The sequence below is a fragment of the Panulirus ornatus genome, chromosome 10 (genome assembly GCF_036320965.1).
Source record: "Panulirus ornatus isolate Po-2019 chromosome 10, ASM3632096v1, whole genome shotgun sequence".
NCBI classification, from domain to species: Eukaryota; Metazoa; Arthropoda; class Malacostraca; order Decapoda; family Palinuridae; genus Panulirus; species Panulirus ornatus.
The window spans coordinates 11,101,638-11,115,559 of NC_092233.1; the positions used below are offsets into that span (position 1 = coordinate 11,101,638).

Genomic DNA, 13,922 nt, shown 5'->3' on the forward strand with positions numbered 1-13,922 from the left:
ATTTCAGCACCTTCTTCGCTTCTCTCAACTACACTCTTTTTATCACGACACCTCTATCTCTTACCCTTTTATAACTTACACGATTGAACCAACTCGCACCAAAAATTATCCTCAAATATGATGAAAAGAGCTAAAGAAACCTGAAGGGGTTATATAGGTATGTTACAAGCAAGAGAGTCATTACCCAGTCAAATAATCCATTAATAACTCAACGTGATAATTTGGTTCACGACAACGAAAATATGGCAAAGATTTGAAATTATTTTTATTTCGTATCTGTCTTTACAAATAAAGATGCAGTTCATAAATAAGTTCACGTCTAATAAGAGAGGAAAACATTTTGCTCAAACAAGGTATTGGATCGCTGGCTAGCAAATCCAATGCTTTGTTTGAGCATTTTAGTAAAATTAATCACTCAGTTGACTGGGAAAAATGCCAAATTTATTGTTAAGCGTAGAGAAAGAGATGTAATAAATATAACAGAATCCAGCATGATTAAACGTGAGGATATTATACTGAACTTCAGCCAGGGGATGTATAAGTTAGATGCTCTTATTGTAGAGATAATCGTAAAAACGTTTATCAACTTTTCTCGAGTATAACAGTTGCTGTATTTAAGTCAACCTTGTGTCCGGTTTTACCTGAGTGAGGACTTGCAGGAGTCGTCAGGTCAAGGTTGAGGGTGGGTCACACAGGTGACTATTTTCCAACCTCGCCTCTTAGTAATTACAAGGTCACTTGACCCCATTCCATGTTTCCTCTGGTTCTGTATACATAAACTGTATCTTATCTATTTTCTCTCTTTGTTATTAGTCCTTAGAAGATGTGCTAATACACGAAAGCGCTCAGGATTCTCATGTTTCCTTTCGTATATTGTGTGTGTGTGTGTGTGTGTGTGTGTGTGTGTGTGTGTGTCTGTGTGTCTGTCTTTGTGTGTGTCAATTCAGATAACATTCCAAACGCAGAGTTATCAATTATCCATCACTTTAAGTAACAAAACCCATGTTAGTCTCACAAAACAGAGTTGTTGTTTTTCGAAACATGAGTTATCTTTCTAATGAATTTCAGACTCGGTGTTTTCCTACACGTAATCAGCTAGAGAGAGTTAAGTTTGTGGAAAGTAAACCAGGAGCCAAAACGATCGTGGAAAAGTGTGTGTTTAGAAAAGACTATAATTGCCAAGTGCATTGTACTGTACTGAATTGAACTGTATTGTGCTGTACTATACCATACTGTACTGCACTATTGTACTGTACTGAATTGTACTGTTCAATACTATACTGAATTGTACTGGAAAGTACTGTACTGTGTTCTATACTGAACTGAATTGTCCCGTTCTATACTGTACTGAATTGTACTGGAAAGTACTGTACTGTACGTACTAAACTGTACTGTTTGAGTGGAGAGCTACGCCACAAGTTATGCTCGGACTATAACACAGGAAGACCTTGTGGACCCAGGACACCATCAGCTGCGGAGCCTTGTGGTGAGAGAGGCTTACCCGAGTTGACAGCAAAGTTGAGGTCAAATCCCTCTCTAACCTCAACCACCAGACACGTGGGAGGAGGCAGCCCATCCATATTTGAATAGGTTGACATTTTGATAAAATCTCGCTTGAACACACACCCCTGACATGTGCACATACACACAGCTCACTTGTACAGTCACTCTTACTACACACACACACACACACACGTACACTTGATCACCCACGACCACTTGTGCACTCAAGATCAGACACACACACACACACACACACACACACACACACACACACAACCCCACTCACTCGCCTCACTACTCCCTAATCTTCGTCTCCTCCTCCTTATGAACACTCGTGCTAATCACTCCTATACTTGTCCCTCCTCCGTCACTTCTCACCTCTCATTAGCCCCGTCTTTCCTCCCTCACTTGATCATCTTCCTTCGTTTGCACATCCTTCCTCCTCCTGCTCCCGGCCGTGTTCAGTAAACGTACCCCCGTAATCCGGCTGATCCTTCATAATATCCCCTCATTAATCGCAAATTTCCCCCTCGAGTCCTTGCTGGATAAAAGAAGCGACCAGAGACATATTGGTGACCCGTACTTACTACGCCACATATATAATTTTCCTTTTTTTTTTTAATATTATTATACTTGATCGCCATTTTTCCGCGTCAGCGAGGTAGCGCCAGGAAACAGACGAAGAATCGCCCATCCACTCATATAGACATGTACGTAAACGCCCACACACACACACATATACATACATATACGTATCAACATATGCACATATACGTTCATATACATACAAAGACATATGTACATATTCATACTTGCTTTACTTAGAGCTCGTCCTCATCTTTATTTTTTTTTTTTTTTTTTTTTTTTTTTTATACTTTGTCGCTGTCTCCCGCGTTTGCGAGGTAGCGCAAGGAAACAGACGAAAGAAATGGCCCAACCCCCCCCATACACATGTACATACACACGTCCACACACACAAATATACATACCTACACAGCTTTCCATGGTTTACCCCGGACGCTTCACATGCCTTGATTCAATCCACTGACAGCACGTCAACCCCTGTATACCACATCGCTCCAATTCACTCTATTCCTTGCCCTCCTTTCACCCTCCTGCATGTTCAGGCCCCGATCACACAAAATCTTTTTCACTCCATCTTTCCACCTCCAATTTGGTCTCCCTCTTCTCCTCGTTCCCTCCACCTCCGACACATATATCCTCTTGGTCAATCTTTCCTCACTCATTCTCTCCATGTGCCCAAACCATTTTAAAACACCCTCTTCTGCTCTCTCAACCACGCTCTTTTTATTTCCACACATCTCTCTTACCCTTACGTTACTTACTCGATCAAACCACCTCACACCACACATTGTCCTCAAACATCTCATTTCCAGCACATCCATCCTCCTGCGCACAACTCTATCCATAGCCCACGCCTCGCAACCATACAACATTGTTGGAACTACTATTCCTTCAAACATACCCATTTTTGCTTTCCGGGATAATGTTCTCGACTTCCACACATTTTTCAAGGCTCCCAAAATTTTCGCCCCCTCCCCCACCCTATGATCCACTTCCGCTTCCATGGTTCCATCCGCTGACAGATCCACTCCCAGATATCTAAAACACTTCACTTCCTCCAGTTTTTCACCATTCAAACTCACCTCCCAATTGACTTGACCCTCAACCCTACTGTACCTAATAACCTTGCTCTTATTCACATTTACTCTTAACTTTCTTCTTCCACACACTTTACCAAACTCCGTCACCAGCTTCTGCAGTTTCTCACATGAATCCGCCACCAGCGCTGTATCATCAGCGAACAACAACTGACTCACTTCCCAAGCTCTCTCATCCCCAACAGACTTCATACTTGCCCCTCTTTCCATATATATACGTATATATTTTTTCAATTTTACTTTGTATACTTTTTCGCTGCATCGATATACTCTCATTCACCCATTTTCTTTCCTTTAAAGATATCTTTTAACTCAACTTTCCCTGTTTCTTCTCCACATTATTGCTTATTTGTTTAGCTTCTGATATTTTTTTGTCTCACTCCTCCTACACTCTTTCAAGAAAAAATCGTGTTTTAGCATATGATATAATGACTAGTTATGTGCACCTATTTGCACAGTCTTAAATGTGATTTATTTTTTCATTTTTTTCTAACCAGCTCAGCATTATATTATACACTGATTTTTCTTTTTTTTTTTTGTCCTGGATTCATTTCGGTCACAAGAACGTAACACGCAGTGGAATAGTGCATGGCCGTAAGATTATCTGCAACACTTGAGGGTGGTTTTCTTTTTTTTGTTCCGAGATGATGGCAAAAGAAGTTACTGTCGGCCTTGATAACTCTGGCAAGTCAGTCGACAGGCTTAGCTAAAGCTGAAATAACCAACCAACCATTTACTGCATTACCCACACACACACACACACACACACACACACACACACACACACACACACACACACACACACACTCACTCACTCACTCACTCACTCACTCACACACACACATATATATATTGTACTTTTTCGCTGTCTCCCGCGTTAGCGAGGTGGCGCAAGGAAACAGAAGAAAGAATGGCCCAACCCACCCACATACACATGTATATACATACACGCTCACACACGCACATATATATACCTATACACTTGAAAGGATACATACATAGACATATACATATATACACATGTACATATTCATACTTGCTTCCTTCATCCATTCTCGTCGCCACTCCGCCACACATGAAATGGCACCTCTCCTTCCCCGGGCGCGCGCGAGGTAGCGTGGAAAAGACAACAAAGGCCACATTCGTTTACACTCAGTCTCTAGCTGTCATGTGTAATGCACCGAAACCACAGCTCCCTTTCCACATCTTCGCCCCTTAAAACTTTTTATGGTTTACCCCAGACGCTTCACAAGCCCTGGTTCAGTCCGTTGACAGCACGTCGACCCCGGTATACCTCATCGTTCCAATTCACTTATTCCTTGCCCACCTTTCACCCTTCTGTATGTTCAGGCCCGATCGCTCAAAGTCTTTTTCACTATCCTTCCACCTCCAATTTGGTCTCCCAATTCTCCTCGTTCCCTCCACCTCTGACATATATATCATTTGCCAATCTTTCCTCACTCATTCTCTCCATGTGACCAAACCATTTCAATACACCCTCTTCTGCTCTCTCAACCACACTCTTTTTATTTCCACACATGTCTCTTACCCTTTCATTATTTACTCGATCAAACCACCTCACACCACATATTGTCCTCAAACATCTCATTTCCAACTCATCCACCCTCGTCCGCACAACCCTATCCATAGCCCAAGCCTCGCAACCATATAACATTGTTGGAACCGCTATTCCTTCAAACATACCCATTTTTGCTCTCCGAGATTACGTTCTCGCCTTCCACACATTCTGTGCCTCACTTCCGCTTCCATGATTCCATCCGCTGCTGAATCCACTCCCAGATATCTAAAACACTTCACTTCCTCCAGTTTTTCTCCATTCAAACTTACCTCCCAATTGACTTGTCCCTCATCCCTACTGAACCTAATAACGTTGCTCTTATTCACATTTACTCTCAGCTTTCTTCTTTCACACACTTTACCAAACTCAGCTTCTGCAGTTTCTCACCCGAATCAGCCGCCAGCGCTGTACCATCATCGAACAACAACTGACTCATTTTCCAAGCCATCTGATCCACAACAGACTGCATACTTGCCCCTCTCCAAAATTCTTGCATTCACCTCCCTAACCACCTTATCCATAAGCATACTTAACAACCATGGAGACATCATGCAACCCTGCCGCAGACCGACATTCACTGGGAACCAATCCCTTTCCTCTCTTCTTACTCCTATACATGCCTTCTAGCAACTTACCTCCCACACCATATACTCTTAATACCTTTCACAGAGCGTCTCTATCAACTCTATCATATGCCTTCTCCAGATCCATAAATGCTACATACCAATCCATTTGTTTATCTAAGTATTTCTCACATACATTCTTCAAAGCAAACACCTGATCCACACATCCTCTACCACTTCTGAAACCACACTGCTCTTCCCCAATCTGATGCTCTGTACATGCTTTCACACTCTCAATCAATCCCCTCCCATATAATTTCCCAGGAATACTCAACAAACTTATACCTCTGTAATTTGAACACTCACCTTTATCCCCTTTGCCATAGTACAATGGCACTATGCAAGCATTCCGCCAATCCTCAGGCACTTCACCATGAACCATACATACAGTGAATATCCTCACCAACCAGTCAACAACACAGTCACCCCTGTTTTAATAAATTCCACTGCAATACCATCCAAACCCGCCGCCTTGCCGGCTTTCATCTTCGGCTAAGCTTTCACTACCTTTTCTCTGTTTACCAAACCATTCTCCCTGACCCTCTCACTTCGCACACGAACTCTACCAAAACACCCTATATCTACCACTCTCTCATCAAACACATTCAACAAACCTTCAAAATACTCACTCCATCTCTCCTCACTTCACCACTACTTGTTATTACCTCCCCATTAGCCCCCTTCACCGATGTTCCCATTTGTTCTCTTGTTTTACGGACTTTATTTACCTCCTTCCAAAACGTCTTTTTATTCTCCCTAAAATTTAACGATACTCTCTCACCCCAACTCTCATTTGCCCTCTTTTTCACCTCTTGCACCTTTCTCTTGACCTCCTGCCTCTTTCTTTTATACATCTCCTGGTCATTTGCAGTATTTCCCAGCAAATGAATTATATATACACACACACAAATATATTCTTTCGTTGTGAATATTTTAATTTCAATTATGTTAAGAGCATTTTACTGAGACAGAAGTCTGTCCCTCATGCCCTCGCTATAATAGCTGACAGCGAACGCCCAATGATAATACTCGAGACTTGTAGGCGTCGTCTGTCTGTCAGTTGGGTATCGTTTGACTTATATTATGTTCAGCTGAACGACGACTTGCATTGGTAGACCCATCACCAGTTGTGGTGTATGATAGAGATAATTAAATAATTACTTCTTAACCGCGAATTTCCCCGTCAATACAAAGACGTAAAGATGGAACAAGACACTGCTTACGTATAATCAACGCAAATGAATTGGTCAGTATTTACCTACATATATCATGTAAGGCCAACAGAGAGTGAACAGAAAGTTGAACCCTTTTTTTTTTCACGAATTCGTAACTTGGGATTGGCCAGGAGGGTTAACTTTATGAAGCTCTCTCTCTCTCTCTCTCTCTCTCTCTCTCTCTCTCTCTCTCTCTCTCTCTCTCTCTCTCTCTCTCGTCCCCTGTTTCACCATAAAGCTTAGGAGGTCCATTACAACGACTTTAACGGTGGTTACCACATTGCTAAAGTTAGGTCTCCTTTAGAGAGAGAAAGATAATAGAATCCAGTGTCATTTTTAAGACATTTTGGTCAAAATTATAAATATCACCTATGACCACTTTCACTGTGATCCAATTATATCACAGTTGGTATGTGATAAGCTTCTGCCCAGTAGGCCTGTTATGACCTGACGTGTCAGTCATGTATATCAAAAGGTTCCTGCCACGTTGACCTGATATGACCTGAGTTGTCAGTAATGCTTAATAAACCCCACACTGACCTGAGATTCTCTTGTGTATATTACTTGTTATATCTGACCTTGCTGGCTGTTTGACTAAAGATGTGATAAACGAAAGATCTTCCTGTTGTACTAACTATCATTTCTCCAGTGGCTTCATTTGCATCTGTTTACACACACACACACACACACACACACACACACACACACACACACACACACAGAGGGCTCATATTGATTGGGGTTGAGGTGAGAGGGGATTGTAAATTATCCCCCTTTTTGTCTACATAAAGGAATGGCATTCTCCTTGCTAACCCAAAATCAAGTAACCAGCACCATTTTAACAAAATCTGATACGCTATGACAGTCTAAAAATAATCAAGATTGCAGGCATCATGCAGTTACATACTTACTTGTTTCTCAACATTTTCACTTGATTGGGACACCCAGCGACTACCTAACTCATATTCATTACCATCTCTCTCGTTAAAAATTTTACAATTCGAGCAATAATATATATATATATATATATATATATATATATATATATATATATATATATATATATATATATATATATATATATTGGAACATAAGAGTCATAACAAGTATGTTTTATGACACGATGTTAACCATCATTTAGAAGTAGTTGTTAGCATGGATTCGTGCACATATTTTCAGGAAAGGTATACACATTTTCCATCATTTTTTTCTTTCACCCGGATTTGAAATGGAGACCGACACACGTAATGTTAAAGAACACCAGTCTCCCAGTGTGTGCAAATATCATTACCTTTTAATGACCACCATTATAACACCATACCTGCACGATGGTAATTTACCCTCTGTAATTTAGCTGCAAAAATGGCTAATGAACGTAGTGTTTTGTTATCCGTAATATAATCGGTTGATTGACATTATTTAATCATTACGACAGTAGCCTGGATGATCTATCATCGTTTGGTTGCAATATGGCCGTGTTTCCCAATCCCTCGAGAGATCATGGTAGTGACTGCCCTGGTCACTAGGGGTCGTCTTAGTAGTAGTAGTAGTAGTAGTGACCTTTTGTGTCAGTGAGGACGTGGGTGAAGATGGGAGGGAGATGCCCTTCGGAAATACTTCGTCAGGATCGAGTGAAAGGTGGAGGAACACTGCGGGTAGGATTCGAAGGTGAGGTTATCACGACTTTTGTGCTGTACTGAAGACTCATGGTTGAGTATGAGATGGAGGTTGTTGGTAATGGTGTATAGATGGCAGGAAGGGCTGCAACACAAGGTGGGTTGTTATAACACCTACTTTACTCCCTACACTACGAGGAAGCTCTGGAAGACTTTATCCCTAATGTCTTTTCTTAACAACTACAACCTGACCCTCTTCTAATGTCAGATTTTTCCACGTTCTCTGAAGCTCTTAGAATAATTTCTCCTCTTGTATCTTATTTTTTTTTTTCCTCATAACCCATTTTCGTACATGAACTAAGGCCTGGCCTCGATGTGGCCTTTTGTCGGCGACTTGAGCCTTTAACGCAAAAAGAAAATCGGATGTATAACTCTTGGAGTGTGTTCAGTAAGGATTTACGAGGTAGAGGAGGAAACAAGGTGAAATACTAAGCAGACATTAGAAGGCACCCGTTGAGAAATGGCCGCTTAGTCAACTGGTATCTTTTTCTTCTCTCACACCACGCTTAGCTCTGTGTATCTCATCTCTTATGCCCTAAGGAAGGACTTCGAGAGGATCCATGGTAGTGGTGTCATTTGTACTGCTTTGCGCCACTTGAGTGCTACAAGACGAAGCACTGCAAGGATCGTGAAATGTGTTGGCGTGGTGAGAGGAGGGGGGAGGAAAATTACCGTGTATATTGTGATAATGGAAATAACGTTGTTTATGATATTGCCAGCACACCATCGCGACTGAATATGATGTTGTGTAACGTGTAACTCGGACAGAATATGAATAGCGTGACGTGTGACTCAAAGAGAATACGAATAGCGTGACTCATTGTTCGTCTGGCAGCGTAGTTGCTCTCTCGTCGTCGACCTAGTTAGCGTTAGCCTGCTGCCACACCGTAGGTTGACGCTGTCATACGGCAGATGTTTCCCCTTGTGTAGGACGAGCTTAGTCAGTTTAGGTTAATGATCTGCGAAATACAATTTTACCAGGTGCGCGTGTGCTGAAAGGGAGAGTATGAAATAATTTTATCACCAAGTTTATTAATTTGTTCATTTATGGGAGATGCTCTGTGCCAGCACTGTAGGCTTCATTTATTATCTTCTGATTTAATTGTTTAGGACTAGGGTTTAACTCTACCATAATGATGGTTATATCGGCAAAGTAAATTATACAAACACGTAAAATTACCGATATTTAAACACCGAACAGACTGGAACGTAATGTTTTTGAATTTTTCCCCCCTGTAAAACACCAATTTCCAAATTCTCATAATTTCATTTATACATTTCAGTATATAGATTCCATTCAGTTGTTTTCATTTTCTTTTTTTTCGTACGACCAGTGTCCTGAATCCACCACAAAGTTTACCTCGCAGTATAGGTTGTTGTTCTCCAAGACCGATCGTATTTGTTTCCATAAAGAGTAAAGAGATGTCTGGGGGAGCATCCTTCCCAGAGTCTTGATTTAAACTCATCAGTGTTATCAGTCAACTCGTCTTGAGTTTATCAGGGAAAAAACTATAATAGAATCTGCGTGTACCCAACATTCTCGGGTTCAGCTTCTCCTACATAATGTTGGAGGAGGAGCAGCCGTCGACAGCGCACAGTGGCCCCTGCAACAACAGCATCAGCTCAGCAGGTACCGTAGCATTAGCTGCCGGATTTTATACAAACACGTCAGCATCACACAGTGTGGGCTACAACCAACAGCAGAAAGCGAATACGTTCGATTCAGATTTTGAGGAAAAGCTTGTCAACATCAAGGGGAATAGGTATACGAATAGAGTGTATGTCGTCCCTGTGTTTAGGTATACGAATAGAGTGTATGTCGTCCCTGTGTTTAGGTATACGAATAGAGTGTATGTCGTCCCTGTGTTTGGATGCCGAACTGCTAACAATAGTAAATAAGTGACTTGTATGACAGGAGGTCGTGTTGTATACTCCTAATGATAGAGGAGGCAGTAGTGCAAAAAAGACCACAGACCTATTCTTTTGCCATCTCGTATAGGAAAGATTTTAAAAGGGGATTAAAGAGAATGATTTAAGAGACTTTGGATAAAGAGGAGAAAATATTGACTGAACACATGTTTTAAGTGTACTGACTGAAAAATCGCGGGAATAGAATACTGAGCAGCAGATTCTATGTGTAGGTCTCGAAGAAGCCTTTTTTTTTTTTTTTTGATCGTATGCCAAGAAATGTACTGTGAGAAGCACTTAAATATTCATGTTATGGCGTACCTGGAGATCTGCTGAGTGCCGTCAAGAGCTCGTACCACGCCGGGAAAGTATCGTGAAATATATGACCCAGGTAGAGAAGACTGGTTTAATATGGGATATAGAGTAAGGCAGGAATGTGCAATGACACCACCCCTGTTCGTGCTGTTTATTGACAATATAATGAGAAATAAACATTATGACAACGTACTCATTCGAACTCTCACTCATGCTAATTACGTTACTCGTAGAGTAAGTTAAGTACATGATATATCCTGGAAGAGATGCGAGTGAAGCTGAACATTAGATATATCTTAGAAGAAATGGGAATGAAGCCAAATGTTAATAAATGTGAAATGATGCAAGTAAGACGAGAGGAAAATGATTGTGATTATGGATATCAACAGAAAAACTAAAGTAAATTACTTTAAATGTATAGGAGTTGGTTTTTAGTGAGAAAGGATAAACGGCGAAACAATTCAACATTAGATTAGGAAAGTTTACGGCTGAACCACAAATTTCACTTTATTCAGTAATAAAGAAGAATGGAAATGTTCCCAGGAAATATAAAACGAGCATCTATATTATAATGCAAGACCTGTCCTTATCTAAGACAAGCAGTAAAATACAATCAGCAGGAATAAGAGTATTGCTGACACTATTTGCAGTAACTCGTAAGGACAGGATTCGCAGTGTCCATGTCCAGAGTGAGCTCAATGTGGAGCCTATTCCCTGATAATTCCAGGGGTAAATTGCGATGGTTAAGACGCTTGATCAGGGGCCAGAAGCTGTGCCAAGAAGACTACAGGAATGCTCTCCAGTTGGTACTTGTGGGAAGGCTTAGAATGTGATATATAATCATTATTGACTGACGGCTCTGGGAAAGAAGAGCAGCCTTGGGGGAAGGTGAAACAAAATGGAACATACAACGGACGAGATGAGTAACGTACACTTGTGAGGTGCGATCACCGGTAGACAATAAGTCTACTAGGAGGAGGATGAACACGACGAGGATAGGAGAGCTTCGTTCGTTAGAATAGATCATTTCAGCTAAGAATTTCTTAAACCTAATGTACCTTCATCTGATTTAGAGTACGGTTAAACTCTTATATAACTCTGCTTTATGATAACCGTATCGTGTTTGATTCCACACTTGTCTCGATGGCACTCGTGAACGTTGCTATCAGCTGCTTTATACTCCATGGGTTAGAGGTGTTCCAGCCTCCTGTATGGGTTACTAATAATTCGAATGGATATGAAACTCTTGTTACTGTCTATACAAGCAACAAGCCTTTCACTCGCACCTTCCTCCCTCATTTCCTCTCAACATAACAGGTCGTACATAGGTCTTTAACTTGGTGAAAACAAAGAAAAAAATTATACATGTGTACAATTTTGCCATTTTCAGATTTGGATCTTTCCTTTGGTGTATTATATTACGTAAGTTGGTCTGTTTTCTGTCGGAATGTATGGAGTACATACTGACGGCTAAAACTTTGGAGGAATTTGTGTCAGTCAAATCGTTAGGGGTTAAATAAATGATTCAGCAGCACTCGGGCATTAGGATACACATGCATGAAAGATTATTTTTCAAAACAGTGAATAAAGTTTCCTAAAGTAGCAGACTGATAATGATGACAGAGCCAATATACCTCCCAACTTTCCAACCAGATGACGCAAGCTGGAGGACAGTATCCAACCCTATGACAAACGCGATGAAAGTAGAGTTAGAATTATCATAACTTGGTAATAAAAATAATGTCAAACACATTTATGGCTTGGAATTAAGTTTTTTTTTTTGTGGTATTATAGTGTCCCCTACTTACACTAGGCCTCCAGACCTAACTCTCTGATACATTGCCTATCCTTCTAACCATTGTTATCCCTCCAACAGGCGTGTCTCAGGCCATCAAGATCACCAAGCTGGAGGTCCCATCGCCCCTGGCGGTGGGTGAGGGCGGGTGGCTTGTGTGTGATTGGGAGGACGAGGGAGACCACGTCTACGCCCTCAAGTGGTACCTCGGCATAGACGAGTTCTACCGTTGGACACCCCTCGAGACGCCCCCGGTCAAGACTTTCCCCATGCAACATTTCATCGTGGACACCTCGGAGTCCCAGTATGGCTGTGTCAGGATACGCAACGTGACTGTGGACGCTGGGGGCAACTACCGCTGTGAGGTGTCTGGAGAGGCGCCTGTCTTCAAGACGTCCTTCAGCTCTGCATTCATGACTGTTGTGGGTGAGTGAGAGATGTTATGTTTAATACAAGGACGCTACTTGTTCATGTACTGTAAAAACAAATGGGTGAAATATTGTACCGAGAAATGTAACGATATCAGTGGAAAATCTACGTCCGTATACCTGTTTAAAGACTTTTTTAGGTATCTATAGAAATGGTCATGAATATAGTATTATCTACTAGCAGATGCGGGCCCTCCGGACATTCGTTTCTTCGCTTCCACGGAAGGTTAGGATGCTATTGTGTTTCATTCGAGAAGGGAGGAATGGCACTGTTTAGGGATAACATTCTTTCCCAGACATTTTACCTCTTTATACCTCTTATATTGCCATCACAACTTTCCTGCTACACATTTTCATATTTTCCCGAAAAAAACATTAACCCAGCTGCTAGCAATTTCTGTCATGCAAAGGAAATGGACGAATTACTGGCAACTTTGTATAGGGACTAGTTATCATGAGTCTGTTGGCTTCTTCGGTGTGTCTTCAAACTAAAGAAAGGACCGACAGAACGCAGCAAGATATGTGATAATCAGTAGTGATACTTTTAGTTTTTATGACTTAGTTTTATGACTTAAGAGTTTGGTCACCCCTTTTTAAGGTCCAGCTGTGCCGAAGAATCTCCGAAGTTCCTCATAGAAAATGCATTTGGTACAGCTCTATTTTCCCCCCTTGTGCTCTACTGTAGTAGTTCCCTTGTCTGAAGATATCTCAAGAAAAGGTAGAGGGTGAATTATTGAAGGACTTCAGGTATAGGTAAAGGATAGCAGCCATTGAGAGATGAGAGGAATAATATTTAATACTCTCTATTTACAATTTGAGCGTCACTACCCATCAGTATTTTGAAACAAGCAGAATTCTGCTGATTAACTAGATTCTGTACCGAGACACTAATCATGAATACATGATCAGTTTGTTATTTCATGATATCAGTCAAGAATACATAATCAGGTTGTCTTCAGTTCATGATATTAATCATGAATACATGACCAGTTTGTCTTAACTTCAGGATCATCCCTGAACCGCAGACTTTCTCCGCAGATCTTCCTGACGAGCGGCCGAGGATCAGCGTGGAGAAGGAGGTGCCTTACAAGCTGCAGCAGCTGGTCGCCATCAACTGCTCCTCCCACAGCGCCAAGCCCGCCCCACAGCTTGCCTTCTACATCAACAACCAGCGTGTGAGTTCCTCTCGTACTCCTCAG

The 13,922-nt window shown here is 41.4% G+C and overlaps 1 protein-coding gene across 1 annotated transcript in view; it reads left to right on the forward strand.

Annotated features, from left to right (window-relative positions):
• LOC139750793 (uncharacterized) overlaps positions 1 to 13,922 on the forward strand; it is a 263,513-nt gene that overhangs the window by 240,936 nt on the left and 8,655 nt on the right. Inside the window, exons 2-3 of the mRNA XM_071665540.1 lie at positions 12,377 to 12,721; positions 13,762 to 13,898. Of these exons, the coding sequence (XP_071521641.1) occupies positions 12,377 to 12,721; positions 13,762 to 13,898 (482 nt within the window). The remainder of the gene's footprint in view (positions 1 to 12,376; positions 12,722 to 13,761; positions 13,899 to 13,922) is intronic.